General features: G+C 59.3%; 12 protein-coding genes across 12 annotated transcripts; 5 read left to right on the plus strand and 7 right to left on the minus strand.

Annotated features, from left to right (window-relative positions):
• The first annotated feature begins 215 nt into the window (after positions 1–215).
• PHYSODRAFT_354294 (hypothetical protein) lies at positions 216–1,588 on the plus strand. Its single transcript, XM_009524870.1, has 3 exons — positions 216–473; positions 562–1,276; positions 1,359–1,588. Exons 1-3 carry the CDS (start codon positions 241–243, stop codon positions 1,434–1,436), a joined length of 1,026 nt encoding a protein of 341 aa, XP_009523165.1. The 5' UTR covers positions 216–240; the 3' UTR covers positions 1,437–1,588.
• Positions 1,589–1,972: 384 nt separating this feature from the next.
• PHYSODRAFT_388504 (hypothetical protein) lies at positions 1,973–2,846 on the minus strand (the record flags this gene model as incomplete). The annotated part of the gene is made up of 3 exons (XM_009524871.1): positions 1,973–2,360; positions 2,432–2,581; positions 2,677–2,846. Coding segments are annotated over 3 exons (708 nt in total), but the record flags the coding sequence as incomplete, so codon positions are not given.
• Positions 2,847–3,836: 990 nt separating this feature from the next.
• Positions 3,837–6,195, plus strand: PHYSODRAFT_354295 (hypothetical protein). Its single transcript, XM_009524872.1, has one exon. It carries the CDS (start codon positions 3,872–3,874, stop codon positions 5,828–5,830), a length of 1,959 nt encoding a protein of 652 aa, XP_009523167.1. The 5' UTR covers positions 3,837–3,871; the 3' UTR covers positions 5,831–6,195.
• Positions 6,196–6,741: 546 nt separating this feature from the next.
• PHYSODRAFT_543804 (hypothetical protein) lies at positions 6,742–7,867 on the minus strand (the record flags this gene model as incomplete). The annotated part of the gene is made up of 4 exons (XM_009524873.1): positions 6,742–7,133; positions 7,227–7,584; positions 7,651–7,755; positions 7,835–7,867. The coding sequence occupies 4 exons, from the start codon at positions 7,865–7,867 to the stop codon at positions 6,946–6,948; spliced, it is 684 nt and encodes a 227-aa protein (XP_009523168.1). The 3' UTR covers positions 6,742–6,945.
• Positions 7,868–8,116: 249 nt separating this feature from the next.
• Positions 8,117–9,535, minus strand: PHYSODRAFT_494417 (hypothetical protein; the record flags this gene model as incomplete). Its single annotated transcript, XM_009524874.1, has 5 exons — positions 8,117–8,296; positions 8,365–8,550; positions 8,627–8,902; positions 8,971–9,252; positions 9,323–9,535. The coding sequence occupies 5 exons, from the start codon at positions 9,533–9,535 to the stop codon at positions 8,117–8,119; spliced, it is 1,137 nt and encodes a 378-aa protein (XP_009523169.1).
• A 634-nt stretch (positions 9,536–10,169) lies between these two features.
• On the minus strand, positions 10,170–11,096 carry PHYSODRAFT_493546 (hypothetical protein; the record flags this gene model as incomplete). Its single annotated transcript, XM_009524875.1, has 1 exon — positions 10,170–11,096. One exon carries the CDS (start codon positions 11,094–11,096, stop codon positions 10,170–10,172), a length of 927 nt encoding a protein of 308 aa, XP_009523170.1.
• Positions 11,097–12,049: 953 nt separating this feature from the next.
• PHYSODRAFT_359917 (hypothetical protein) lies at positions 12,050–14,386 on the minus strand (the record flags this gene model as incomplete). Its single annotated transcript, XM_009524876.1, has 1 exon — positions 12,050–14,386. One exon carries the CDS (start codon positions 14,384–14,386, stop codon positions 12,161–12,163), a length of 2,226 nt encoding a protein of 741 aa, XP_009523171.1. The 3' UTR covers positions 12,050–12,160.
• Positions 14,387–15,405: 1,019 nt separating this feature from the next.
• Positions 15,406–16,560, plus strand: PHYSODRAFT_489197 (hypothetical protein; the record flags this gene model as incomplete). Its single annotated transcript, XM_009524877.1, has 2 exons — positions 15,406–16,358; positions 16,425–16,560. The coding sequence occupies 2 exons, from the start codon at positions 15,406–15,408 to the stop codon at positions 16,558–16,560; spliced, it is 1,089 nt and encodes a 362-aa protein (XP_009523172.1).
• Positions 16,561–16,732: 172 nt separating this feature from the next.
• On the plus strand, positions 16,733–17,449 carry PHYSODRAFT_494165 (hypothetical protein; the record flags this gene model as incomplete). The annotated part of the gene is made up of 1 exon (XM_009524878.1): positions 16,733–17,449. One exon carries the CDS (start codon positions 16,733–16,735, stop codon positions 17,447–17,449), a length of 717 nt encoding a protein of 238 aa, XP_009523173.1.
• A 908-nt stretch (positions 17,450–18,357) lies between these two features.
• PHYSODRAFT_442857 (hypothetical protein) lies at positions 18,358–21,851 on the minus strand (the record flags this gene model as incomplete). Its single annotated transcript, XM_009524879.1, has 6 exons — positions 18,358–18,540; positions 18,943–19,758; positions 19,819–19,940; positions 20,244–21,450; positions 21,521–21,703; positions 21,792–21,851. Coding segments are annotated over 6 exons (2,571 nt in total), but the record flags the coding sequence as incomplete, so codon positions are not given.
• A 2,140-nt stretch (positions 21,852–23,991) lies between these two features.
• On the plus strand, positions 23,992–24,933 carry PHYSODRAFT_438975 (hypothetical protein; the record flags this gene model as incomplete). The annotated part of the gene is made up of 1 exon (XM_009524880.1): positions 23,992–24,933. A coding segment is annotated over one exon (942 nt), but the record flags the coding sequence as incomplete, so codon positions are not given.
• Positions 24,934–25,301: 368 nt separating this feature from the next.
• Positions 25,302–25,751, minus strand: PHYSODRAFT_328561 (hypothetical protein; the record flags this gene model as incomplete). The annotated part of the gene is made up of 1 exon (XM_009524881.1): positions 25,302–25,751. One exon carries the CDS (start codon positions 25,749–25,751, stop codon positions 25,302–25,304), a length of 450 nt encoding a protein of 149 aa, XP_009523176.1.
• Positions 25,752–26,062: the final 311 nt, after the last annotated feature.

A 26,062-nucleotide genomic window follows, 5' to 3' on the forward strand; every position in this document is an offset into this window, starting at 1 on the left:
TGCGGATCATCGGCGGGATTGCGGACCCTGCCGGCGTGCCATCATCGCAACTTTTGTCTAACGTCAAATGATGGGGCCACAATTTTGGCCACTCGCAGCGCGCGATTCGCAGATTCTTCGACCAGAAATGCGACACCAGAGAATCCATATGTAGTGTTTGACTCAGAACGGAGGTCGGTGCTCGGCTTGGAGCCCCCACAACAGAATCGGATCTCTTCGGACAAAGTAACACAAGAAGCCATGACGGACCAGATCACCACCATGGAGGGCGCGATCCGCGCGGCGGAGCAGACGCTCGAGCACCTCTTCAACCCGAGCCTGGAGCAGGACAAGCGCATCCCCATCGACCTGCTGCACGAGGCCAAGGGCCTGGCCTTCCTCACGGTCGTCAAGGCCGGCTTCATCTGGACGGGCAAGGTCGGCACGGGCGTGGTCATCTCGAAGCTGGAGGACGGGCGCTGGTCCGCGCCGAGGTGCGTCTCCCTGAAGAGATGCTGCGTGTGAGGAGGCGAGCGTCACTAACGTTATAGGTTGTATTGGATCTCTTTGATTTTTGTGCAGCGCCATCGGCACGGCCGGCATGGGCTTCGGCGCCGAGATGGGCGCGCAGATGATCGAGTTCATGATCATCCTCAACTCGGACACGGCCGTCAAGAGCTTCATGCAGAAGGGCCAGCTGTCCGCGGGCGCCAACCTCGAGTTCGCCGCCGGCCCGTACGGCCGCGCGGCCGGCGCCAACGCCAACTTCAGCGCCTCGGGCGTCGCCCCCAACTACACGTACAGCCACAGCAAGGGTCTATTCGGCGGCGTGGGGCTGCAGGGCTCGGGCATCATGGCGCGCGCGGACATCAACAAGAAGTTCTACGGCCGCGAGATCTCCCCCACCGAGATCCTCACGGGCGCCGTCGACCAGCCCGCGGCTGCCTCGCAGCTATACGACGCGCTGCAGCGCGTGGTGAGCATCCCGCCCACGGGCAATGTGCAGAACCTCAAGAATAAGCTCATGTCGCCCTTCGTGGACCGCATGCCGGCGGCCGCCGTTGGCCCCGACGTGCAGGTCGTGTACGACCGCGTGCTGCGCCTCATCGAGAGCATCTCCGGCCCCGCTGGCGTGGACGAGTTCAAGACCAGCTGCAAGGACTACGGCCAGAACCGATGCACGGACGAGCAGTTTGTCGGCTACCTGGAGAACAAGTTCACGGCGGAGCAGACGCTGGAGCTCGTGCCGGAGGTGGTCAAGCTCCTGCAGGACGCCAACAAGCGGAAATGCATCTGGGTACGTTGACGTTGATCAATGGTTGGAAGTAAAGGCGTGTAGCGGATACATAAACTAACCACTGTTTGCTTGACAACTGCAGGACTACTACCTCAAGGTTAAGGCTGAGCACGGCTCGCAGGCCCGGACGACCGGAAGCTCCTCGCCGTCGCTCTTCTAAGCTCGGCGAGCGAATAGTTCCTCGACAGACCGATGAAGCATCGAAAGAAACAGATCAAGACAGTTAGGTCGGAAGGCGTTAGCTCTAGTGCCATTCCTGTTATCAACCTGCGTTTAATTAAGCTACGTCTGCGCTAGTTTGTGCTGCGTCTGAGCGTTCGTGCCAAGCCGTATTTGGTCTTGCTATTGTTCACTTCATCGCCTCGTGTGGTGATGGCGGTGCGGCTTGCTGCGTGGTGCGCGCTGGTCGAAGTAGTGGCCGAACTCGCGGTCTAAAGGGTCCAACGGCGGGGCCTCCGGTGTATCGGTGACTGGTAGCAACGGAGACTCGTCGATGCCAGAGGACTCTTCTTCATCGGATGACGGCAGCGTTGAGTAGATCCAGCACGGGCAGAACCGTTCCTTGTACGTCTCCAGCGACTGCTTGTTCGTGCCGTACGCCACTGCGTTCAATAGTGGCTGCAACGGGTCGCAGACGCTCTCCATCACACTTAGAAACTCATTCGCCGTGTGGTCGGCGCGGAAGAGCTGCACCAACCGGTTGATCACTCCCCAGATCGAGCACAGGAAGAAGATGCCGAGGTAGATCTTGACTTTGTCGCGGAAGCGTGGCGCCATAGGATCCATATACAGGAACTTGAGGATATGGTGATAAACGCCCACGTTGAAGACGAACACGCAGAGGACAGGGGCGTAGAACAGCAGGAGCTGTTGCAGCGCTCCTTCCCGCCGCCAAACGAGCGGGTCTTCTCCTTCTTCTTCGTGCGTCGTGTGGACCGCGATCCAGCACCATCGACGGTCTGCTCCACCCACGCCTAGATGACCCGTTAGCTGACGCAGCACCAGATATACCAGCACCACTCCAGGCAGCCCCCACCCAACGCCGCGATACACCCACAGGAACTCCTCCGGGTACTCATTCCTGCTCACAGCATCAACCGTCACCACTGTCTCGAACTCAACACAATAACAGCGTAACATTGACGTCCAACGCACCGCTTGACAATGATCTGGTAGAGGTGGAAGGCGAAGCACGCGGTCCAGAGGTACGACGCCAAGTAGAAGTACTGCAGCGTCAGCGCCTGCGCGTAGCAGAGTCCTTCGTGCTGTCTGTAGTTCTGCCCAAAGCCGTTCACCACCAGGGACCTGAGAGGCAGCAGATTGCAATGCAATGCATAGCATCGGATTAGGTAAAACTGTACCAGGCCTATCAAAACCTGGTCCTGGTGTGAGTGACGCACATGGCGAAGGCGACGGCGGTGACGAGCCCCGCAAGCCCCAGCGACGTGACGATGCGGCGGCTGACGTAGTTGGGGGCCTCCACGCGCCTCCACATGGCCAGCAAGAAGCCGCAGCCCGCGCAGGACACGCAGGCAGCCGCCAGCAGCAGCACCTCCTGCACTAGCGCCATGCTTGACTCGCAGAGAGTATCAGAAAAGTGATCTACGCGATAAAGTGCGCATTCGCTTCACCCACTGTGTACACCACATCAAATGTACTGTAAAGACGGCTGCATTCGCTGCAAAGGGGGCGCTTGAGGTCAGTCTGTCTTTTGCTCTGTTGTTGGAAGGAGGCCCGAGTTCCATGCCGTCGCTCGCCTCCCCCGCGGGCCACGGGGCCTCGCCGCGCCTGACGCCGTCTCCGCTCATCTCGCAGGCGTCTCCCGCTCGGGCCCACGCTGTGGCGGCCCTGCGCGCGCTGGAGAGCCCTGCGAGAGGCGATGCCAACGCCGCCGTCATGGACGAACTCCTGCTCAAGTATCTGCAGTCCCGTGGCTATCACGTGTCGAAGGGCGGCGCGCATCAGGCTCCAGCGGTCTCGCCTCAAGCGACAGAGGAGGAGCGCCGACGGCTGCTTGGAGACAACGCGGCCCGGATAGAAGACGCCAGCATCGACAAGTACGCGCGGCAGCTGGGACTCAGCACGGAGGCCTGCACGGCGAACCACTTGGTGCGTTGCAATGCCAATTAATGCGGCGGTAGTAGCTATTGCTACTGCATCAGCTGCGACTTAGCTGCTTGCTCCTGAAAGAACGGTGGTTGTAGCCGTCAGGGAGCGGATTTAACGACCGTTTTGTGCTGACGCTGTTGCTGTGGCTGCTTTGTGCTGCTCTAGCTGTTTTACGGTCTCACGAGCGGGAACCCGGAGGTTTATGATGAGGCGTATGGCAAGCTGCTAGACTGGATCTGCAACTCGCTGGACATGTACCGCAACGAGCTGCACGCGGTGGCCTTTCCGATCTTCGTGCACTGCTTTCTGGAGCTGCTGTCCAAGGGTTTCGTAGAGGCAGGAAGGAGCTTCTTCCACAAGTTTTCAGCAGACCACACGAGGCTGCACTTGGAGGAGCTGCGCACGCTCAGTCTCGTGTTTTCGCCGCAGCATTTGCGCGAGAACGAGTACGTGCGCGAGGTGCTGCACAGCAAGTTCAACGTGGAGATGAGTTTGCTGTCGTTCGAGCTGCTCAATACATTTCTGAGCCAGGAGCGGCTTTTCCTGCTGCTCTCGATTGTCAACGAGCGCGTAAACCTCGTGGTGACGTCGAACCAGCCAGGCATTCAGATCCAGCAGCTACAGGATGCTGTTACACCGGGCGACTTAGGGGTACTAAACAATTTGGAGCCGAAGGACGACGCAGCTAGCGGATACAAGACGTCAGATGAACTTGCACAGGCTGTTGCTGCGTCCGAGAATCCCAGCGAGAGCGAGATTGCCATGCCGCTGACGACGGGCGCGTATGATGTAGACTATATGGTGCGTGCTACTGGCAGCAACGCGGTGGGCTCAGCAGGTAGCGGTGGCTACACTGTGCACGATCTAAACGCCATCCCTGTGACCTGGGGTGTTCTACCCGAGCGTAAAGTGCATGATCCATCAGCTGAGGAAGGAGAAGGTGGCGCTGAAGCAGGGAAGGAAGGTGGAACTGGTACTTCCAACGGAGTAGCGGGTGGTAACTCCGCTGGAGGGGCCGGTGATGCTAGTGGAGCAGCCGATGGTGACAAGAAGTCCGGTGCGGACAGCTCGAAAGCTGGCGATAAAGGCAAGGCAGCCGCATCCTCTGCTGATGCGCAGCGCAAACACAAGCGTGTAAAGTTGTCGAGTGATGGCACCGCAGGCAAGAAGAAGGAGTTGCTGGAAGAAACGGGTCCTCTACCGGATCGAAAAAATGCGTTCAACGCGGATGTATTGGAGAAACTCGTGCTGCGCGTACCCGCAAACATGAAGGAGCACATCCTGGAGGACATTCGGGTTCGCGCACCAGTCAGCCGAGGCGCGCTCCCATCAGCCTTGTGCTTTACCCTGCTCAATTCAGCAACACACATCAACAACATGTGCTTCAGCGATGATGTGACGATGGTAGGCGCCGCCTGTGACGATGCCTCCTTCCGTGTTTGGCGCAACGACGACCAGCCTCTTGGAACAGCCACGGGGTCCGCGTATCATGGCAACGCGGGACCATCATACACGGAGGCCGAGGAAGAAGAGAAGATGGCTGTGCTTCGAGGCCACTCGAGCGCTGTGTATGGTGCTAGTTTTTCTCCTGACAATCGATTCGCACTAACGGCGTCAGCTGACTCGACAGTTCGGCTGTGGAGTCTGGCAGCGAAGAGCAACCTGGTCGTGTATCGCTCGCATCAAGGCGCCCCCGTGTGGGATGTAACTTTCGCGCCGCTCGGATATTACTTTGCGACTTGCTCCATGGACCGGACCGCGCGGCTTTGGAGTACGGATCACATGACGCCACTTCGCGTTTTCGCTGGCCATTTGTCGGATGTGGACTGCGTTCGATTCCACCCGAACCACAACTACCTGGCGACGGGCTCCAGCGACAAGACTGTTCGGCTGTGGGACGTGCAGTCGGGCAAGTGCGTCCGTGTGTTCACGGGCCACTTCCGTGGCGTGCAGTGCCTTGCGTTCTCGCGCAATGGCCGCTACCTCGCCAGTTCAGGAGAAGACCAGTACATCAACATTTGGGATCTGCAGGCCGGCAAGCGTCTGGAGACCCTCATGGGCCACAAGGCCATGGTCACGTCGTTGGACTTCAGCCAGGAGAGTACTATATTAGCAAGTGGTGGCATGGACTCGACGGTGCGTCTCTGGGATATGAAGGCGCTCACCGAGCAGCCCTCGACCTACTCGGCGCTGTCTGGTGCGATGGCCGACTTGCACGTCAGTTCCTCTGACGTCAGCGTGGCAAATGACTCGCAGCTTCCTGGCCGGAGTCGCTTCGTGAAGCCTGTGCCCATGGTGCGGCCAGGCGCAGTGCAGGAGCTGCCGTCCTCGCGCTTCCTGCTCAAGACGCTGCGCTCGAAGCAGACGCCCATGTACCGCGTGCACTTCACGCCGCGCAACCTGCTGCTTGCTGGCGGCATCTTCCACCCGAAAATGGAGACATAGCGAGCTTTAGCGCAGGACCCACCACACGCCACGACGGTCTTTTTGAGGAATAATGTTTAACGCGAACTCGCCACACCTCGCTCCTCACCTTGACATGCATTGAAAAGGATTTCTATGTACTTACAGCTACCTACTCACTTCCGAAGGGCGAGCGCTACAGTGAGCGCAGTCGCCACCAGCGCGAGTCCCGCCGTGACGCTCTGGGTGATCTGCAGCTGGCGCTCGAGCGCGTCCACGCGCTCCAGCACGCCCCCCATGGAGCGCGAGGCGTACTTGCCCAGCACGTCGGGCTCGAGGTTGACGAGGTCGCCAACCTTCTTGAGCGGCAGGATGATGTGGTTCTGCGTGTGCGAGATGAGCATGATGGAGAACCAGCCGTTGGTGCGGTCCACCTCGCACACGGTGAGGCTCGTGCCGTCGATGGCGATGTAGCCCTTGGGCACCACGTCGCGCAGGATCTCGGGCGCCGCCGAGATGCGCACCCAGAGCGAGTCGTCCTCGCGCGTGAAGGACAGGATGGCGCCCGTACCGTCCACGTGGCCCTGCACGAAGTGGCCGCTGTTGCGCGCGTCCACGCCCATGCTGCGCTCCACGTTCACCTTGTCGCCGGCCTTCAGCTGCCCCAGGTTGGTGCGGCGCAGCGTCTCGGGCGCCACGCCGAACGCCACGCGGTCCTCGGAGATGCTTGTGGCCGTCAGGCACGTGCCGTTCACGGCGATGCTGCAGCCCAAGTACGCGCCCTCCAGCGCCACCGTCACGCGCACCACCAGCTCGAAGCCCGTGCCGCGCTCCCCGTTCCACAGCAGCAGGTCGTCGCGCTCCTGCATGGACACGACCGTGCCGATCTCCTCGATGATGCCTGCACGACAGGCGCGCGGTGTCAGGAATGCATACTTAGTTTTTGTATGGCTGCGTGAGGAAGGATGCAGTGTATTGATACCATACCCGTGAACATGGCGGACGTGGTTGTCTGTCTTCCTGCCCGTCGAAGTCGAAATGGACAATGAGCTCCTCGTGCATCGGCTCCACTATTAATAGCCAATCACTACTCGCGCAGAGCGCTACGCAATCAAATTATGAGACACTTTGACAGAGGAAATGTATCCATCGTTTGCCTAGTACGCGTCGGAGCTCTGCTGCCCTTGGGCGATCTTGACGCCGGCGCTCGTGCCCAGCCGCGTGGCTCCGAGTGCGATCATCTTCTCGGCGTCAGCGGCCGAGCGGATGCCGCCGCTGGCCTTCACCTGCTTGCCCGCGGGCTTGGCGATGCTCGCCATGAGTTTCACGTCCTCCTCGCTCGCGCCTGCTCCGATACAGCCAGCAACACACGAGCCGATAGTTAGTTCTGCAGTACAACATTTGAATTCGAGGCTGCAAGCGGTGCAATCAAACGCACCGCGCGTGGAGAATCCCGTGGACGTCTTGATAAAGTCTGCGCCGGCAGCGATTGCCAGCTCGCTTGCCTTGCGGATCTGCTCCGTGGTCAGCAGCGCCGTCTCGAGGATCACTTTGCTGATGGCGCCGCGCTCCTTGCAGACAGCGACGACCGCGCAGATGTCGCGCAGCACAAAGTCGTACTCCTCGGCGTGCAGCATACCAACGTTGATGACCATGTCGATCTCCTCGGCACCGGCGTCCAGGCACTGCTGGGCCTCGAACGCCTTGGTGGCGGTCGTGGCCGCGCCCAACGGGAAGCCGACGACGCAGCACACCTTCACGTGCGACTTACTGCTGTCCTTGAGCTCATCGAGCGTCTGCCACAGAAGCCACAGTCAGACACGACACCACACAACAGGATTTGACCGTTACAGCGTCCCCACCTTGCGGGCCAGCGCTGCGTACGACGAGTTGACGCATACAGAGCAGAAGGAGTACTGGGCAGCCTCCTGGCACAGCGTCTTGATCTGCGATGGCTGCGCGTCCGCCTGTTGACACACAAAAGATCGGTCAGGTCTCCACTGCGTTGACTTGAGACCATGCAGGCTGCGCGATGCGTTGCAGCACCTTGAGGAGCGTGTGGTCGACGTATTGGTTCATGGTGGAGGAGGAGAGGCGCGTGTGTGCAATGCGATGCAAGAGCGTGAATGAGAGAGAGAGTCGATCGCCAAGCCTTTCGTCTGCACTTGAAGGTCTCTACGCAGGTAAGTATTCAGGCGATACTTACGGGACTCAAAGTAAAAACACGCACTGTCATTCGATTCGTTGAAAAGAGCGAACTATCGCAGCCAATGGTATCGCCGATCGGACCCAACTTCAACTAGCACACGTCACAGATTCCGATCCAGCTCAGACGACCTTGGACGCTGCGGTGGCGACGGCAGCGCCCAGCAGGCCGCCGGGCCGCGCGAACCGAAGCGAGTGCACCACCCACAGCGACGAGCCGAGCACCAGCGCCGCTCCGCCCTGGTGCACCATCGCCAGTGGCGTCGGGACCTCGTTCACCAGCATCGTCGCGCCCATGACCACCTGCAAATTGGCAAAGCACGATCGTTAGAACCGATACGGCACGCAATACCAGCTCAAGCTACCCGTACCTGGCCACCCGCAGCTGCGAAAGCCAACATCATCGCGCGCTTGGCGTCCTCCGGGAGGTTCGTCCAGACGTTGGGCTTCCGCGCCTTGAGGAACACCGTCGTGTACGCTGCCAGCGTGGTCAGCGCCAGCAGGCGGTGGTCGAGTTGGACGAGCGCCACGTTGTCGTGAAAGTTGCGAAGCAGCGGCTATGATAGGTAAAGTTCACCACGTATAAGGTTAGCGTAAAAGTACACGCGTGAAGATGTTGCTACTGCGACTTACTTTATGCTCGAAGAGGCCGTGCGGGATCCAGCGGTTGCCCATCTTGGGGAACGTTTGGAACTCGCGTCCGCCGTCGATCTCCGCCACGAGCGAGCCCGCGAAGATCGTGCCGGCCACAAGCCCCGTCAAGGCCACAAAGTGCTTGCGAACCTCGCTCATCTCTGTCAGCACGCCGGGCGTCATGAGCCCACGCACGGTGATGGCTCTCGATACAGGTGAAACGATTCCCAGCCCGGTCCACACTAAGAGCGAGAAGTTCGCTAGCGACAACGCCGACTGCATCGAATCGACCACTACTGTGAGCAAGCTGTGTAACATCAAAGCAAAAGCACCAAGATACTTACATGGACTGGCAGGAAGAAAGTGGCCCCCTCAAACGTTGGGTCTTGGTCGTGCCCACCTTTCTTGCGTCTAGGCTTGACGTTGTGCGCCACCATTTCCCGGCCGATATATAGCTGGGTGGCCCCCAGGCCAGCGACAAGCGCCAGAGGAGCTTGAGCGGGAATCGGAATCTTGCCTTTCATGACAAAGTACGCGAGTGGCCCCACGAACGAGAGCGCTGTCAATTGACCAAGCGTACGATGAGCCGATTCCCACTTGTAGTTGTGCTTGAACTCCTCGAGCGTCTAGCAGAAGAGCACGAAAGGGGTGTCAGCACCGCAATACATCCGAGCTATCATGGCACTTAGACGTTACCATTGGGGTGCGTTGAGAGCGAGCACAGAAGTCATGGTAGACATCGAACTCGTCGCGCCACTCGGTGTCCGTCCTCGGGTGCAGGAAATGTGGCTTCCAGTACAGCGTCGACCCTCCGGTTCGCGTGAGCCGTGCCGCAGCACCGACCGTAAGTGTCGTTGCGATCAGACCCGCCGTACCAAAGAGCCACCACGGCAACGGTGACTCCATCATTGACTTCTTCGACATACTCAGCATGCTCGAAGTCCATGACGCCGAGTGACGCTACATCGACGACGACAAGAAGCTCACAGTTAAGATCAAAGTCGATGCGACTCCAACAGTGCACTGTAGCTACCTTTTGCGCAGGATTCAGCTGCCAGCGCGACGCCAACTTGCTTGAACGGTTCAAAGAGCTACCACTTGACTTCATTGACAGCAGTCTCGACGAGGAGGAATGCCCTCGCTGCAGTCGCTGGGTATCAACTTGATTTAATGAACAGGTTCGCCTTGACAATCGCCAGCAGATAAGCAAAACGCACCAAAAGCACTTGAGACACCATTGCAGACGAGTTAGCGGACGAGATCCCTTGCGCGTTCCACTGCAATTCCAGTTGTGTCGGTTCTTGGCCGGGGTAGCTCAAACTGGGAAAGTAGATTGCCGAAGGATCCGACAGTTAGAAAAGAACTTAAGCGAAAGTTCCTCTCTGATGTCTGCCATCGTGTTAATCTAGTGGGCTTTGCCATACTGCGACAGCTTCTCTCTGGGACGGAAGCCCTGGGACGGGAACACACTTTGGATCAACGGTGCATTGAACTTTATACTAGCAGACTGCAGCCGATACGTCTATCGGCTGCAGGGGGGGGTCTAAGCCGAGGTGTACGCCGTCAGCGTGATCGGCGAGTCGCTGGAGCAGACGGAGAACGTGGAGGTGGCCGTGGCAGCAGCGCAGTCGATCTGCGTGGTCGGGCCCTCGTTCGTGATGTTGGAAGGCTTCTGGTAGCACGTGCGGATGGCCGACAGTTGGTTGTTGCCGTCCACGGCCGAGCACAGCACCATGACGCTGTGGTCGTACAGCGCCTCGATCTCTGCCAGCGTCGTCTGCGGGGTGGCCTGGGCCGCCCATTTGTTGATCTGCTCGGTGGCCGAGCTGATGCGCTCCGCCGTGTTGAGCGTGGCCTCGAAGTAGGTCACAGCGGCCGAGATGTAGTCGTCGCCGGCCGCGGCGTAGCAGAGCCCGTGCTTCTGGAACTCGTGGTTGTAGATTTCGCACAGCGAGTCGTACGTGGTGGCCTGCGTGGCGTCCACCCACTTCTGGCCCATGGTGGCCAGCAGCGTGCTCTGGGCCGCGGCGAAGTCGTGGGCGTTGTAGGGGTCGTTGGCCACCGACGCGCTCGGGTTGCAGCAGCTCACGTAGCCGTCGTTGTAGTTGGGCCACAGGCCGTGGATCGTCAGCTCGCTCTTGACCACGCTCGGCACGCAGGCCGTGCCGTTCGGGTACACGTCGATGTTCTGGTGCGAGATGGTGGAGTCGACGCCCTTGAGCAAGTCGCGGCAGAACTGCGGCACGAAGAGCTGCTCCAGCACGAGGTAGTCGAAGTCGCCGGGCGTCTCGGTCTTGGCCAGGCAGTCGGCGGCGGAAGTCAGGCACGTCTTGGACGGCGCCGAGCAGATGTCCACACACTCGGCCGTGGACCAACCGCCGGCGTAGTTGGTGGCCGCGGCGCTCGAGGCCTGAAAGTCGGCGGCCAGCAGCGTGGACGCGAGGAGGGCGGTGGCGAAGGTGGTGAACATCTTGGGCGAGATGACTTGCTTGTGCTTGAGCGGGCGAATTGCGTTGTGGCTCAGCGATCGGGGCAAGGTCTTGCGCGCCGGCGTCGGGAAGCGCAGTCATCGCGGCAGACGGCGCCTTGGCCCGAGGCTCGAGGCGCAAATCCCACCACTGGTGCACTGTCCGATGCGCCTTGGTGTCGGGTGTCGACTTGTCGGTGGCAACTCCACCCAGACAGTAACGCGTCGCCGTTGCATGCTTGATGGCACATCTTGGCACCGTGGCATTCGTTAGTCGCCGACGGTCTCCGCTGGGCAGCCGTCCACTCGATTCAATCGAGTGGACTCGATTCGAGTCGATTGACGCGCATCGGCAGAACCGAAAAGCTCGCGTGTGTATGACAGGGAGGGCAATCGAGTCCAGCTGCTGTCGATGAAAGTAGCCAACCCGGTCACGTCAACAACTTGTCCTTGAACTAAGTTCGACCTCGACCGCTGGAAGTTAGTCGGCTCATGCAGTGCAGCGCACTACATGTTCAAATTCGTCGAGTCTTCAGTCATTTCGTAGAGGCATCGACAAGCAGAGCTTTGAGTCAGCAAGTGAAACTAAAGCTCTCTATGCTGCAGCGCTCAACCAAACGCTATCAGCTATCGGCGGTTCGCTTGATCCGTGACAACAAGAAGTTGAAAATCCACTGGCGAACTATCCATGGATACCATGGTACAGTTACTGTACTACTTAGTACAGGATTACACGCTTCCCATGCATGCATGGCATTACACTGGTTGTAGCCATTTGCTGCTGTGGACTACCTGCACAACCAAGAACAAGAACAACAACAACAGGCAAAACACATTTTTAATAGCAAATGCATACATAGCTTCTTTGCGGCTTATTGCCGCGAAGTGTGTCGACTGCTCGACGATAGCTACCAGTCTTGGTCAAAGACGCCGAGCCGTCTACCAAAATCAAGGCTAAGCTAAGCTAAGTGAGAATTAACATGCACGCTTGGCGCGAAACCAAGTAGAGAAATGAAGAATATGCAGGGGGCCACTGCTCAACGCAGCCCGTGGAGAGCCTGCCCACCTCACAAGTTGAGATTGTTGGCGCGGGCGTAGCGCACAGCCTCGAGGCGGTCAGCGAGAGGCTTGTGCGAGCGCTCGATGAAGAGCATCTTGATGTCCTTGCCCACGTGGTCGTACTCGGCCGTGAACTCGCGTTTGTCGGCGTTCTTGCCCTCCTCGATGTGGTAGTAGCTGCAGTCGAGCGGCGGCGCGATCGTGCCTCGCGCGCGGGCGATGTGATCGTGGGCGCGCACCGTGCAGCGCTTAATCTTGTACGACGGGTTGTACCAGCACATTTCCTCGAACGAGTGCGACTTGATGCACTTGGTGTTGGTGCACTTGGAGCCGCGAGCGCAGTACATGCGCTTATCGCGCGACTCATCCATCCAGTCCCAAGTGACCCCGGTATCCACGTGCACGCACACGCAGCTCTCGTCTTCCTGGATTTGGCTTCCCCAGTAGTGAGACGGCTGACGGCAAATTAGGCGCTTGTACAGCGGGTTGTACGCCATGACCTCGATGTACGTGTGCGACAGCGGACACGTTGGGTCGTGGCCTGGCAAGAGCGGACACAGCGTCGCCTTGGGCAACTCGTCCATATGATTAAGCATGCGAGCAAACATGGCCTTACGGACACGATCGCTCTCCTTGGGCAATTCAGTCGGTCGGTCGTGATAGAACGTGAACGTTGGCACGAGGGCCAGCATCGCTTGAGTAGGCACGTCACTCTGTTTCTTGACAAAACCAGCAGATGAAGCTTGAGCCATTCGCTTTTGGGGACTATCAGCTCCAGGCGGCAGCGGGGGCTGCGACGCACTCTTCGTCGGGCTCTCAGCCCTCAACGGATGCGGTGATCTCAGCGGACTTTCCGATCCAGGAGGGAGCGGAGGCTGCTTCTGCGGACTTCCAGTCGGAAGTGGCGGATTAGACCACACTCCTCCGGAATTGTCATTGTATCCTGGAGGCAGCGGCGGCTGCTGACTCGAGTTGCTGGTAGTGCTACCGATGGAGCCTAGACGCGATAATGACGGCGCTTGGGTGGAGTTGCCGTTCAAGTTCAAACCATTGAGACTGTTCAAGTTCAAACTGTTCAAGTCCAAGCCCGGCGGTCCGGGCGGCAGTGGGGGCGCTTGACTGGATAGACTTTGGCTGGATAAACTTTGGCTTGATAGACCTTGGCTCGATAGACCCTGGCTTGATAAACCTTGGCCGGACAGACCCTGGCCGGAGAGGCCTTGGCTGCCGAACAGGCCTTGGCTGGATAGACCTAGGCTGCCATTACTAAATCCTGGCGGTAACGATGGCACTCGATTAGGCTGGGAGTCTTGAAACAGTTGAGGCGGCGATTGCATGGCCGAGTTGACGTTGATGCCATTGTTAGCCATTAGCTGGATAATGAAGTCGAAGTCGAACGATCCTTGGTCGCCGCCAGAGTCGCCCGCCGCTTGACGAAGCTGCGCCAGCATGGCCATATCTACGCCGGAGGAATTACCATTCATCGATAGCTTCGCGTCGCTCGGGAGCGGCGGCGCGTCCGGTTTGCGCTTGCAAACGTCAAACGCGAGCGTGAGCGTCGGCATGGCCGCGCCGATAGCACTAATGCAGCCGCAGAGCTCGAGCGTCTCGCTCTCCGAGAGCGGCGTCGCGTCGTGCGAGCGCGCATTACCAATGGAGCGCACGCCCTGGCAGCCCCAGCGCACGCGGTACACGAGATTAACTAGGTCGTCGTTATAGTCAGCCTTGTTGTAGAGCGCTTCGTGCAAGTCCTCCATACGATTATTGAGCCTGTTGCCGCGCGTCATGGGGATCTTGAGATACTCCATGTACACGGTCAGCAGCGCCTCGAAGTCGCTGCGGAAGGCGTTGCCCTGGCCCGCCTCGAGGTGGCTGCGCAGCTTGGAAATGTAGCTCAGGGCCTGCTCCTTGAGCGCGCCGTCCGCGATCCAGCTGGCCAGGCCCGCGTTGTTCTCGGCGCTGAGCGTGCGGCCGATGACCGTGTCCAGGAAGGACGGCTGCGTGCGCGCCATCTCGTCGCGCAGCTCGTCCACGGCCTGGCGGTGGCGCGCCTCTACCTTGGTCTTGACGGCGTCCAGCATCTCGCTCTGCTTCTTCATGGCCTTGTCCACGGCCTTGTCGATGGCCACGAGCAGCAGGCCGCGCTGCTTGACCTCGAAGTCGCCCAGGAGCTCGTCCAGGGCCAGCGCCTGGCCCTCCGTCGCTCTGCTGCCGTCGCTGCTCACGGACGCCATCGCTGCTGCCGAACTTTTTCCTCTGGTTCCGATTTGCCCCCTCTCTATTGAACCTCGAAACCAAACTGAGCCCCACCTCTGCTGCTCCTAACAGATTTGAGTGGACGTAACGGCTGCGCGCGATCACACAAACAAGCTTGGCTCGCAAAGCGCACGTGAACGAACATGCGTCTTGAAGCGTCTCTCGACGAAAGCTCATCTCGAGATCTCGACAATGGCGACGCTAGGAGAGACTCGACTAGCGGGACGATTGCACCCTGCTCCAACTCGAAGTTTTTTAACGTCGACCAACTTGGTCGCTACATGTGTGTGCGACAACGGGCGCAACATTGGCAGCAGGGCGCCACTCTGTGGTGGACATGGACACCAGAGGCTCTGGCAGAGCCAAACGGTCGGCGTTGTCGTGAAGCTCTTCCTTTTCAAAAGTAAGTCACGGCGCGCGCATGAGATAGAGAGAGACTTGATAAAAATGCTCTCGACGTGCACGTAGCGCCGGCATAGGGAGATACAGGCGTCGCGTTGTCGATGACCCGGTTGGCTCTGCGACGGACACCAACCAGTGTCTTGATGGCGCCTTGCGAACATGCATCGGCCAGGTTTTCGCGCATACTTGTCAGGTGTATCTTGCACTGCGGGCAATTGATGAGGGTTCCCTCTCATTCGCCCTCTTTGCCTCGTCCTTGTGGGGTGCGTGTCAACGGACTTCGCGCCGTGAAAGCCAGAGACAGGGAAACCTTGGGGCACTCGCAGCGAGTCTCGCTGGTCAACGCGACCGGAGACTGGAGACGACCGGACAACTCCGTTGATTTCACGCGCGTGCAAGGACTCGCTTCAAGGACCGCGCCCTCGTTGCTTGCTTGACCCATGAGCGCGGATGCACGATGGCGATAGATCCGCGCTGCATGCGTCTGCCTGCCAACCATCAACATCGGCATATCACCAACCCGAGAAGCTCATAACGGAATTTGCCTCCTCGCACTCACTGTCCCCGAGTACCCGACGAGCTCTAGACGACAGTCATGCGCACTAGCTTTGCCACTGCTCTCCTCGCCTCCACGCTTCTTGCCGCCGACTTCCAGGCTATCGGCGGTACTGCCACCAACTACGCCGGCGGTTGGTCCTCCACCAACCCCACCGCCGAGTGTGTGGATATCTGCTCGGCGCCGTCCAAGACGTGCCTGACTTCCGCCGCCGACTGCCTGGCCAAGACCGAGACGCCCGGCGACTTCGACTACCTCGTGCTGGAGCAGCTCTTTGTGCCGCAGTTCTGCCGCGACCTGCTCAAGGGCTATGACGAGACCATCTCGCACCAGAACGTCGACGTGTACCCGAACGGCACGAGCTGCGTGGCCAGTCGAGCCAAGAGCGAGCTGACGATCCACGGCCTGTGGCCCAACTGCAACGACGGCTACGTGAGCTGCTGCAACCCGAACTCGACGGTCACCAACCAGCCGTACGACGCGGCCGAGTTTGCGCTGCTCGAGAGCGACCTCCTCGCCACCATGGGCGACAAGTGGGTGGACGCCACGCAGGAGTCGACCTACGACACGCTGTGCGAGATCTACGACCACGAGTTCCAGAAGCGCGGCTTGTGCTACCACGCCGACGGGGACGACTTCATGTCGGCTGCGGTCACGTACTTCACGGCCACGCTCAACACGGCCGAGCGTTTGAGCTCCGCCACCGAGCAGATCAACAAGTGGGCGGCCCAGGCCACGCCGCAGACGACGCTGGCGGAGATCGAGGCGCTGTACGACCACGACGTTATCGTGTTGTGCTCGTCGGTGGACGGCAACAACAGCCTCTCGTCGATTCGCACGTGCTACGAGAAGCCTTCGAACATCTCGAGCGAGGGCCCGACCACGCAGACCGACTGCGCGACTATCACGGCGTCCGCGCCCTTCGAGTACTGCTCGGGCGACTACCGCATCCAGTTGACAGCGTACACAGCCCCGGACTCGTCCGCTACAACGTCGGCGCCTGCCACTTCGTCTCCGGCAACGACGAGCCCTGCTGCGACCACCGCCGCTCCGGCGAGCTCGGCCCCGATCCAGCCGCGCGCGCCTCGCACGCAGCCCTTCTGCCAGCTCTTCAGCCAGCAGGGTTTCTGCGGCCTGCTCTGGTTCTGCGAGTGGAGCGGCAGCGACAACCAGTGCAACGGGCGCAACTTCTAACTACATGTAGTAGAGCGGACGGTCAAGTCAAAGTTGAAGTGAAGAGACGAGAAGCGACTTCAACTGCCAACCTATAAATACACCTACCCATTCCTACAGCTATCCTAGATACAGTACCCCGTATGTGGTACATTCGCATTCGCATTATTGTAGCAACATGAGCGGTCCGCCGATGTCCTCGGCGCAGCTGGAGCAGCAGTTCCAGGCGCGCATCGCACAGGCCAAGGAGGCGGCGCGTCTGGCCTCCATCGCAGCTGCTGCGCGCGCTCAAGGCGCGACGAACGGTGCGCCATTCGCCTCGGGGCCGGCCGTACCAGGTGTGCCGTTCCGTCCGCCACCGATCCAGGCCAATGCTCCAGTGCCCGGCAGCAGGTTCGCGGCCGCTCCAGAGCCCGTGGCAATGGGCAACCTCCCGCCCGAGGTGCGGAACCGCATTGACCGCCTCGTGGAGTTCGTGGCCCGCAACGGAGACGCGTTCGAAGCCACCGCTAGGCAGCGGGAGCGCGACAACCCGGACTTCGCCTTCCTGAAGCCCGGCGGCCCGTTCTCGGACTACTACCAATGGAAGAAGCAGCAGGTGTGCGGCTCTCAGCCTGCCCAAGCTGGAGCTGCAGGGGGGGTTGCCCCCTCGCGTCCCCCGAGAGCCCTGTTGACCTCCCCCAGTGCGGCCCCACCTCTGCCCATTGACCCGCTGGGGGCCATGTCGGTTGGCGCAATGGCCAACGTCTGCAAGTTCGCTCGAGTGAGTGGGGTGCCCGCGTACGCCCCGATCCCGCCGGAGGTTATCGCAAACGTCGGCAGCTTGCCCCCAGTGGAGCCGGCGCGGCTCGAGATTCGACTGTCCGAGTTCTATCGCGACGAAGAGAGGAGCAGGTGTGAAGCCATTTGACGTGACGAAGAATAAGGTGAGACCGTCGCCTAACTAATCTATGCTATCCATTCACCCGTCGATAGGCTATGCTAGTGTGAGTGTCTGGTTCGGATGTCGGTCTCCATGGCCTGGCAGCTGCGGTATCTACCACTCGTAGGGAACAGCGAGATCTCGTCGTCGCTGTCTTCGTCATAGTCGTCGTCGTTCGACCCATCACCGCCACCAAGACCAGCAGTGGTTTCGACTCGCAGACCGTCGGCGATCTCCGTAATGTGCAGAGCGTCGTCGTCCTCGTCACTTTGGTCGTGCCGAGCGGATGCTTTGGGGCTTCCGGACTCCATGCAGTAGCCCATGCTGCCAAGACGCAAGCAGTTCGCTGTCGCAGCGTCCACCGCGTCGGCGACGGCTTGAGTGTCGGCAGGGTTCTCTGCTGGCTTCCTACGGCGACCGACTTGCTCGCTCAGTCGAAGAAGACGTGGTGACACACCCAATCTGCTCCGTGTTCTCGGAGGAAGCACATCGGGAGGCGCCATGGACTCCCGCCAGTCCTCCATCTCGCGGTTCTGCTGACGAAACGCGTTGCGCACTGACAACCGGGACGACAGAGGGCGCGACTTCCACGAAAATGACTCGACCACAGCCGGGTCCACTGGATGGGGCAATGGCTCTGCTCGACGCGCGCTGTTGCATTTGCGCACAAACGAGTCGGCTTTCTTCTTGGCTTGTTGTTGTTGCGACTGGAGTTTCTCCTTGGCAATAGCTCGATCACTTGCGTGGCGCTCATAGGTCATTCTTCGGGATAAGCGGCGCCCGAGAGTGGTAATTGCTGCTAACCGCAGCTCTTCTTGCTGCACGTTCAGCTGCGATGCTCGTCGGTGCATTTGGGCGAGTTGTTGCCGACGATTTTCCTGCACAGTTACGACGAACGTGTGCGATCCTCCGCACGATATCATTGTAGCTCCCGTTCCTGAGAGCGCGTGAACTACTACGGGGAGCAAGGCTACTCGTCGAGTAGGCTCCAGATCTTCATCAGGAAGTCCCAACTGTCCTTCCTCGCCGAACCCCCAAGCAAACAAAGTGCCATTCTCGCATAGTGCCATGGAATGCCACTCCCCGAATGCAAGCTGAGTGACTCCCACGTCCTGCAATACCCGTACGCGAGTTGGTACACATCGTGAGCGAGTTTTGCCAAGTCCAAGCTGGCCCTGCGAGCCGCTGCCCCACGTGAAGACGTCTCCGCTGGTGGTCACGACGCCGCTGTGGCTTCCTCCGCACGCAACAACTGCCACCGGTGTGTCTTTAAGCGAGTTAATGAGCGTCGGAACCAAGCGGCTTTCGTGGTCTCCGTGTCCCAAGCGCCCATCGTCGCCAATGCCCCAAGAGTACACGCGAGACCCACTGAGTGCCAGCGCGTGATACACCCCACAGGATAACTCAACGTCTTCTGGTGTGGGGTCCACCTCAGGCCATGATTCGGGGCTTGATTCAGCTAGTGGATCGATTGTTCCAACCACCTTGCGAAAGAACGGGATGTGCTCGAAGCTGGTCCGGTCGATGCGGTCGCCCATTCCAAGCTGCCCCGCAACGTTACTACCGGACGCCAACACATTGTTCTTCGTCAAGATGAAGGACTGCCCGCCCCCGCAAGCGATTCCTCGAACGCTCACCAGCTTCTCCACTCGATACGGAGTTCCCACGGGCAGCGCGGACTTGGTGCCCATTCCTAGCTGCCCAAAGCTGTTGTCGCCCCAGGCGTAGACTCGCCCATCGACGCTCATGCAAAGTGTATGGTTGGCCCCGCATGCCACGAACTGCACGCACGTCGACGTGAGCTGAAGAATACGCACCGGTTCTTCCGATGACTCCAAGTTGTCTTCACCCTGCCCCAGTTGCCCATTCTCGCCCAAGCCGAAGCAGTACAGATTGGAGTACACGTCCACGATGGCCGAGTGAGCCTTGCCGCATGCAAGCTGCAGAGGATGCAGCCACCGACTGGAAAATGGCGTTGGTGTCGTTATGCTGCTGTCCCCGTTCGTGCCCAATCGTCCGTCATTGCCGCAACCAAAGCCGAAGAGGAAGGTGGCCTCCTTCTGCAGCACAGAGACGAACAGTGAAGGCAGCAGCGCTGTGGCGTTGTAGACCTCGTCGTACGTCTCATTAATCTTGTGGTGAATTTGAAAAGTGCGCAACTCCGAGTCCACCGAGCTCGTGACTGTAACCTCGCGGGTTTGTCTCCAGTTCTTGGACGTGACAACGAGCTGTGTCGGTGACGCCGTGATGCCAATCTTGTTCATGATCACCCGCACGTGGATCGTCACGGCCTTGCCCTGCACGTGAAATGTTAGCTGTTGCATTTCATCTCAGGACAAACTTGCTTGTCATGTTACCTTCGATGGCGGTCGCGTGAGCTTCAGTCGGTAGCGGATCTCGCTGCCTTGGCGTAGGCGGACATACTTGGGGTAAATCCGCACTAACTGTTGCTTCCTTGAATCCTCAAGACCCAGCAGCTCTTCCACAGTCGCCATGTCGATTCCAATGGCACTTCAAGAGCTACGTCTCGCTGGGGAAGCTTGCTTTCAAGATGGAGGAGTATTTTTGGGAACCATTCTTTGCGTTGAAATGCAACATCATTCATAGGGACACCGCTTACTAGGTTTTAATGCGCTTTAGCCCGAGCGCTATCGCCACGCCAATCTGCCATTGAATGCAGAAGAGTACGTCGACCTCCCGCGGAAGGTCGTAGGCTCCGGTGGGTATCGCGGGTTCAGTAAGATCGGGTTTGTCAAATGCTGGCTGAAGCTGCTGCTACTACGCCGGAAGTTGTGTTGGGGACCCTGGGCTGAAGTATCTTCAGGACCTCTTGGTACTTTTCTTGGGCGCTCGGAGTCACCGACAGTTGTATCACACGCAGGACAGCGGGCTGGCGAGCGCTGAGAAGCATTGGGGGCGTCAGGTCTCTGCTTTCTGGCGTTTCGAGCTGTCAGAAGCGAGTCGTCTGTCTGTGTCGTTTTGTCGGCGAGTACCGGAAGAGTTCGAGGCTGCGGATACGTACTGTTGCCGCCGAAAGACACTCTCTTGCTCTTCTTGTTGCCGCTGCCTGAAGCACTAGCCACGTCTTCAACAGCTTCAGCGGCCGGCACCACACTGCCGTGTTGAGCGGTGCGTTGTCGAGGCTGCACAGGTGGCTCGGATTGCTTTGATTCTTGGTCGCGTTCCCCGAGAAACTCGCGCATCGCTCGGTTAGCAACGTCCATGGCCTCGGGCCCAGACAAAACATGTCGGCGCTCACCAGATCGAGGCCAGGCGTACGTGTCCATGTTGAGCGTCCGAAATACGGAAGAACCGCCAAACGTTCGTTCGGCAGCAGAACGCGCCAGGCGCTTGTGCGAAAAGCTGGGGGCGTTTTGACTAGTGCTGTTGGTGCTGTTACCTCCGCTCTGATGGATGTAGCTGTTGCAGAGATCGTCCCACAACAACGTAGGCTTAGCCGGAGACCGGAACCTCTTGCCGCTCGACCGGCTCATCCTGTAGCGATCCGCCTGCTCCGTAGTCACCCCAGCTGCATATCCCTGGGAACACGATGATGGCACAGCGACATCGCTCTCGAGAAGTCGTCGTCCATGTCTGTACCGCGGACTCGAAGGCGGACGGTAGGACGACGAATGCGCATCCACAGTCAGCGACGGGTTTGAAGCCCGCGTCTGCACTGCGGAAGCAGCAGAACTTGAAGGGGCCACTCGGTCCAGGATATCTTCTTTGGCAGGGCTAACAGCCACAGACCTCACTCCGTCGACAGCCTGCTCCTCCTCCTCGGACCTGTCCTCACCGTCGACCTCGATAGCCGTATCCTCGTCCATACCTTCATCTTCCACGTGGTCGGAAGGCGGCGGCAGCACCGCAGCTGACTCGCGTTCTTCCTCCCTCGATCTCTCAAAGGGCGACCTCTCCGGCGCAGGCTCTGCGTCATCCTCCGTTCCCCGCCCTCTCGTCGGCGTCATGTCCAACGTCCGCGCCACCTTCTGCAGCAAATTACAGTCAACCTCATGACTTTTAAGTAACGACCTCAACAACACTGCACAGCTAACGTACCTGCGGCGTCTGGGGTTGCCATGTCGACTGCGATCTCTGCTGAGGCTCTTGGTTCCACGCGAAGAACGCTGGCGTGGTCTGGTGTCGCGCGTTGGCCTTGCCGGCAGGCGTGCGTGGCTGCTCCCAGTCCGGCTGGCCGTCGCGGTGGCCGATGTGGCGGCGGTGCTGCTCGCACAACATATCCTGTAGAAGTAACAGCGGGTGAGCAAGCATTGGCCTTGCGCATTGAATAACGCGCGCTGTAGAGCGAGTTGTAGCGTGCAAAGCGTACCAGTCGGTTCAGCTCCTTGGACACTTTGAACACGCGCTGGTGGATCAAGCGGTCCGCCATCGTGGCGAGCTCCAGACACGCAGACAAGGCAGCAGCAGAGCTGTTGCCTTTGACCGCTGCGTTGACGTTCGAGAAATGAAGTTCAAACGTTTGAAAATTGACTAGTCACACTAAGTACGGTTATCAAACCTACACTAATCTTCCAGAGATGGCTACATCAGGCCTACGAGGCGCTGGAGCTTCTCGAGCTGCTGCGCTCGCGCCACCTCGGCCTTGGTGTTGTCTCCGATGAGTCGGAGCACGCCGAAGCTGGCCAGGAAGTACAGGATGCAGAGCGGTGAGGCCTCCACGGCCGAGAAGCTCAGATGCAGCAGCGCCGAGCAGCACAGCCAGATGAGCACGTAGCTGCCCGAGAAGAAGAGGCTCTGGCCGAGATTCGAGCTGCGGCCCGTGCGCACGTACTCGCGCGTACTTAGGATGCTGGCGAAGGCCACAAGCTTGAGCACGAGGCACAGCGGCAGGCGGCTCGTGGGCGAGCTGCCCGTTAGCAGCTGGTACATCAAGATGGCTTCGTATCCGGCCAGCACGAGGCCGGCATAGCCCACGGTGCTCTGTGCAATGGCAACAAGTTAGTACTGTGTCATCTTCAAAGAGAAAGAGGCAACGTGCGCACCTTCCACATCAAATTGAAGGCGTCCACATCGTCGATGGACGCTCGGAGGTGCTCTGTCGATTGAAAACACACAACAAATTGGGTCAGTGCTCTGGGTCTTGCGCGTTGTGATTCCCCCAGCAAATAACCTCCGACCTTCCAGCGACTGCGAGCGCAAGCTAGTGGACTCGGGGTCGTACGCGTCCTCGCGAGTGACACCGGCAAGGCGGCGCTGCCGACTGCGCAGCCCCATGCTTGTCAACTTGTTTTTGGCTTCAGAAATGAAAAATAGATCGTGATCAAAAATAGTTTGTGTCGGACTATATTTACTCGGACCAACTCTTACTCAGCTTTATAACCAGACTGATGCCGCGCGGTGTCGAGACGCTGTTTGGCGGCGCTAGCTCCGACGATGAGGACGCCTTCTTCGCCGGCGACAGCGACGGCAGCAGGAGCGATAGTGACAACGAGAGCGTGAGTGAGAGTGAGTTTTCGGCGTCCGACGCGTCGCCGTGGCCTTCTTCTTCCGCGGCGTCGGTGGTCAACCTCACGTCGTCGCCTCCAGCTGCCGCTGCTGCGTCTGCGTCTGCTGGTGCAGTGCAGACGGTCGCAGACGACGACGACGACGACATCCAGATCCTCACGGAGGCGGAGGCGGCGGCGGAAGTGGCGGCAGCGGCCCGCAGACTACTGGAGGACCCCAGCGCCGCGTCCCGGAAGCGCAAGCGGCCGCTCGTGGAGACGAAGGCAGAGCCCACGGAGTGCACCATCTGCTGCGAGGACTGCACCATCGTGGGGCGGCACCGCCTCGTGGCGCTGCGCTGCGGCCACTTGTTCGGCAAGAAGTGCATCGAGCGCTGGATCAACGAGAAGAGGACGTGTCCCAACTGCAGCGCGCCATTGCGGCGCACGGACATTTGCCCCTTGTTCTCGGACCATGTAGCGGTCGTGGACAACTCCGGGCTGGAAGATATGACGGTGAAGTATGAAGAGGAGAAGAAGAAGAGCACGAGACTGGAGACGGAAGTCGCGACGCTCAAGAAGCTGCTGGATGCAAAGACCAAGGAGTCCATTACGATGAAGCAGTCACTGGCAAATTACAGACATGGAGTGGCCAATATGCAGACAAGGCTGGACCGATATGATCGCGCCTATGCGGCAAGCCAGGCGAAGCGGGGCGGCCAAGCCGTTGCAACGAGTGCTAATGGCGTGACCATGACTCCCCCAACTAACCAAGTGACTGTCGCGAGTGCTAATGTGGCTACAACTCCCCCAGCTAGACAAGCTGCAGTGCAAGTTTCGCAGTCGCAAACTCCGCCTCCATATTCGGCCCAACCTCAGCAAATACGACGCACACCTGGACCAGTTGTTTCATTTACATCGCCGACATCACCACAGCCAATTCACGATGCCTTCACCGCGAGGATAGGCAAGTACAAGCCGCTGTTCGACGTGCCGCTGTTAAGTGCTCGCGTATTCAGCATTAATCGGGCGTGCGACTTCGTGTGCGTTGGGGAGAAGCTGGCTGAAGGTTCTCATGGCATATTGTTGCTGGTCACTCAGGATCCGAGGCGCAGAATGCAAGTGCCTATACACACGTCAGACGTGCGCGATCTCGTCATTCACTCGTCCGGTCGATTAGTGCTTACTGTCGCGTTTGATGGCAAGCTTGTTTTGACCAGCATTCAAGACAAGAAGGTGGCGGCGCAGGTGGCACTCCCCCCAGGCCGGCGCCAGGGCTGGTCCTGCAGCTTTAGCGAATCGGACCCCTATGCAATGTTCTGTGGGTTTCAAGACGGCACTGTGGTCAAGTACGACATGAGAAAATCGTTTGCAGGCGACCAGGCGATCGTCAAGAGCTTTTCACTCCCCGAACGGCAGCCCGTGCACTCTATTAAATTATTTTGCAACCACGACGGACCGTATACCGAGGGGCTCGCAGCAGCCACATTCCGCGGGCTTTCGGTGTGGAGAAGTGTTGCAGATGCTCCGCCCACCGCTAATGGACCGGTGGGCAATGGATCAGTCGCTGCAACGCCGTTTTCGCACGTGCCGAGTGACCAGGCATGCTTCTCGCTAGCGTCGAACCAGCTGCACCCGGGCCAAGTAGTGATGTCGTCACGAGCTACTCCGACAAAACACAGCGTGTTCGACCTTCGAACGGTTGGGGGAGGGCAGCTGGCACCACGAGTGGAGTTTGGGGGCCACAAGGCGGCGTCCGTCTTGTCCCGGTCGGCGATGTGGTCGGAGGCTGACGGCACCTCTGTGGTAGCCTCGTGGTCGCAAGATGTCGAGCGTGTGATGTTGTGGAACGTCGCTAACCACCGCGAAGCCCGTGGCCCGGAGCCAACGTCGCTGAGTGTGGCTGGCGCGTCCATGCCGGTGGTGGACATCAAGCATGCCGTCGCGAACGGCAGCTGGAGCGCCGGAGGCTCTGCTCTCTTCGGGACGATGACGTCTCGGCAGCTGTGCGTGCACCGCTCGGGCGGATGAGCCGTTTGACTAAAATATCTTCAGGTTCTTGATGTTTCAAGCTGTACACCTTGCGCCAAGCCCAAACGCGTTCGTTTATCTTACTTGAGCATAGATGTGGGCACTTTGAATGAGCCGTTTTGGGAACTACTCGTTCTCATCCCTAAGTTGGCTACTGAGCACACCGTACGAGTAGCAGCAGAGTAGTCTGGAATGCATTTATTTATTTACGCGCCATTACCTGCCAGATTTTTTCTTGAATAATGCAGCCGAGAGCTTCGAATCCTGTGTTCGGGATAACAGTACGCTCGTGAACACTAAGAATGATAAATTGATGACTGAGAACACGTGAAAACTGTTGGCTTCGCTACAGTAGCAGCCAACGCTCACACGCTGTTGAAAACGTCCATTGCGAGCTGGAGCACGTCGATTCTAACAGTCTCAGGGACGTCTTGTGACAACGGATCTCCGTGGGCAAGCCCCAGAACGCGCCTCGACTCCAACTCAGCCACATTGAGATCCTCAGCTTGCGTTGTTCTGATGTCGAACGAGTGACGCGCAGCCTGGTCCAGCAAAGGGGGAACGCCACCCCCAACATCGTAGAGCTCGTACGACCAGCAGCTGAGCTGCTCGGACATCTTCACAGAGAAGACGTACTGAACGCCTGGAAGCCGTCGGTACATTTCCACCTTCGGGTAGACCTGACTCCACGATTGCCTGTGCAGCACCTCGATGATCACCGTCACCCAGGAACTGTAAGAGATTCCTTGCGGTACCTGTATTCCCGGCACGCCGCTTCGGACGGCCCGGTCACTCGGGTGCCGTCCGAGCGACATCCAGTGAGTTTCTTGTGCCCAGTGTCAACGAAGTTCCGTCCTAACGTGCGGCCGAGTACACGCCTGCAGTAGCTCTCCGCGACTTCGTGGGGGTCTTCAATCGCAGGCTCCACGATCCAGACGTTGCCGTCATCCCACAGCAACTGGCGGAGCTCAAGCCCACGAGGCAGCGCGTCAAGCTGAGCAAGTCGGTTCCAGGTTTCCAGAGACACATCTCCAGCAACCAGGACCCCCCCCCTCGCTTGCGCTGCTGCTGTCCGCTGTGTCAATACCGAGAGCTCGTAGCAGTCTGTCCGACGATGAGATCGATG

The sequence above is a fragment of the Phytophthora sojae genome (genome assembly GCF_000149755.1).
Source record: "Phytophthora sojae unplaced genomic scaffold PHYSOscaffold_3, whole genome shotgun sequence".
Lineage (NCBI taxonomy): Eukaryota > Oomycota > Peronosporomycetes > Peronosporales > Peronosporaceae > Phytophthora > Phytophthora sojae.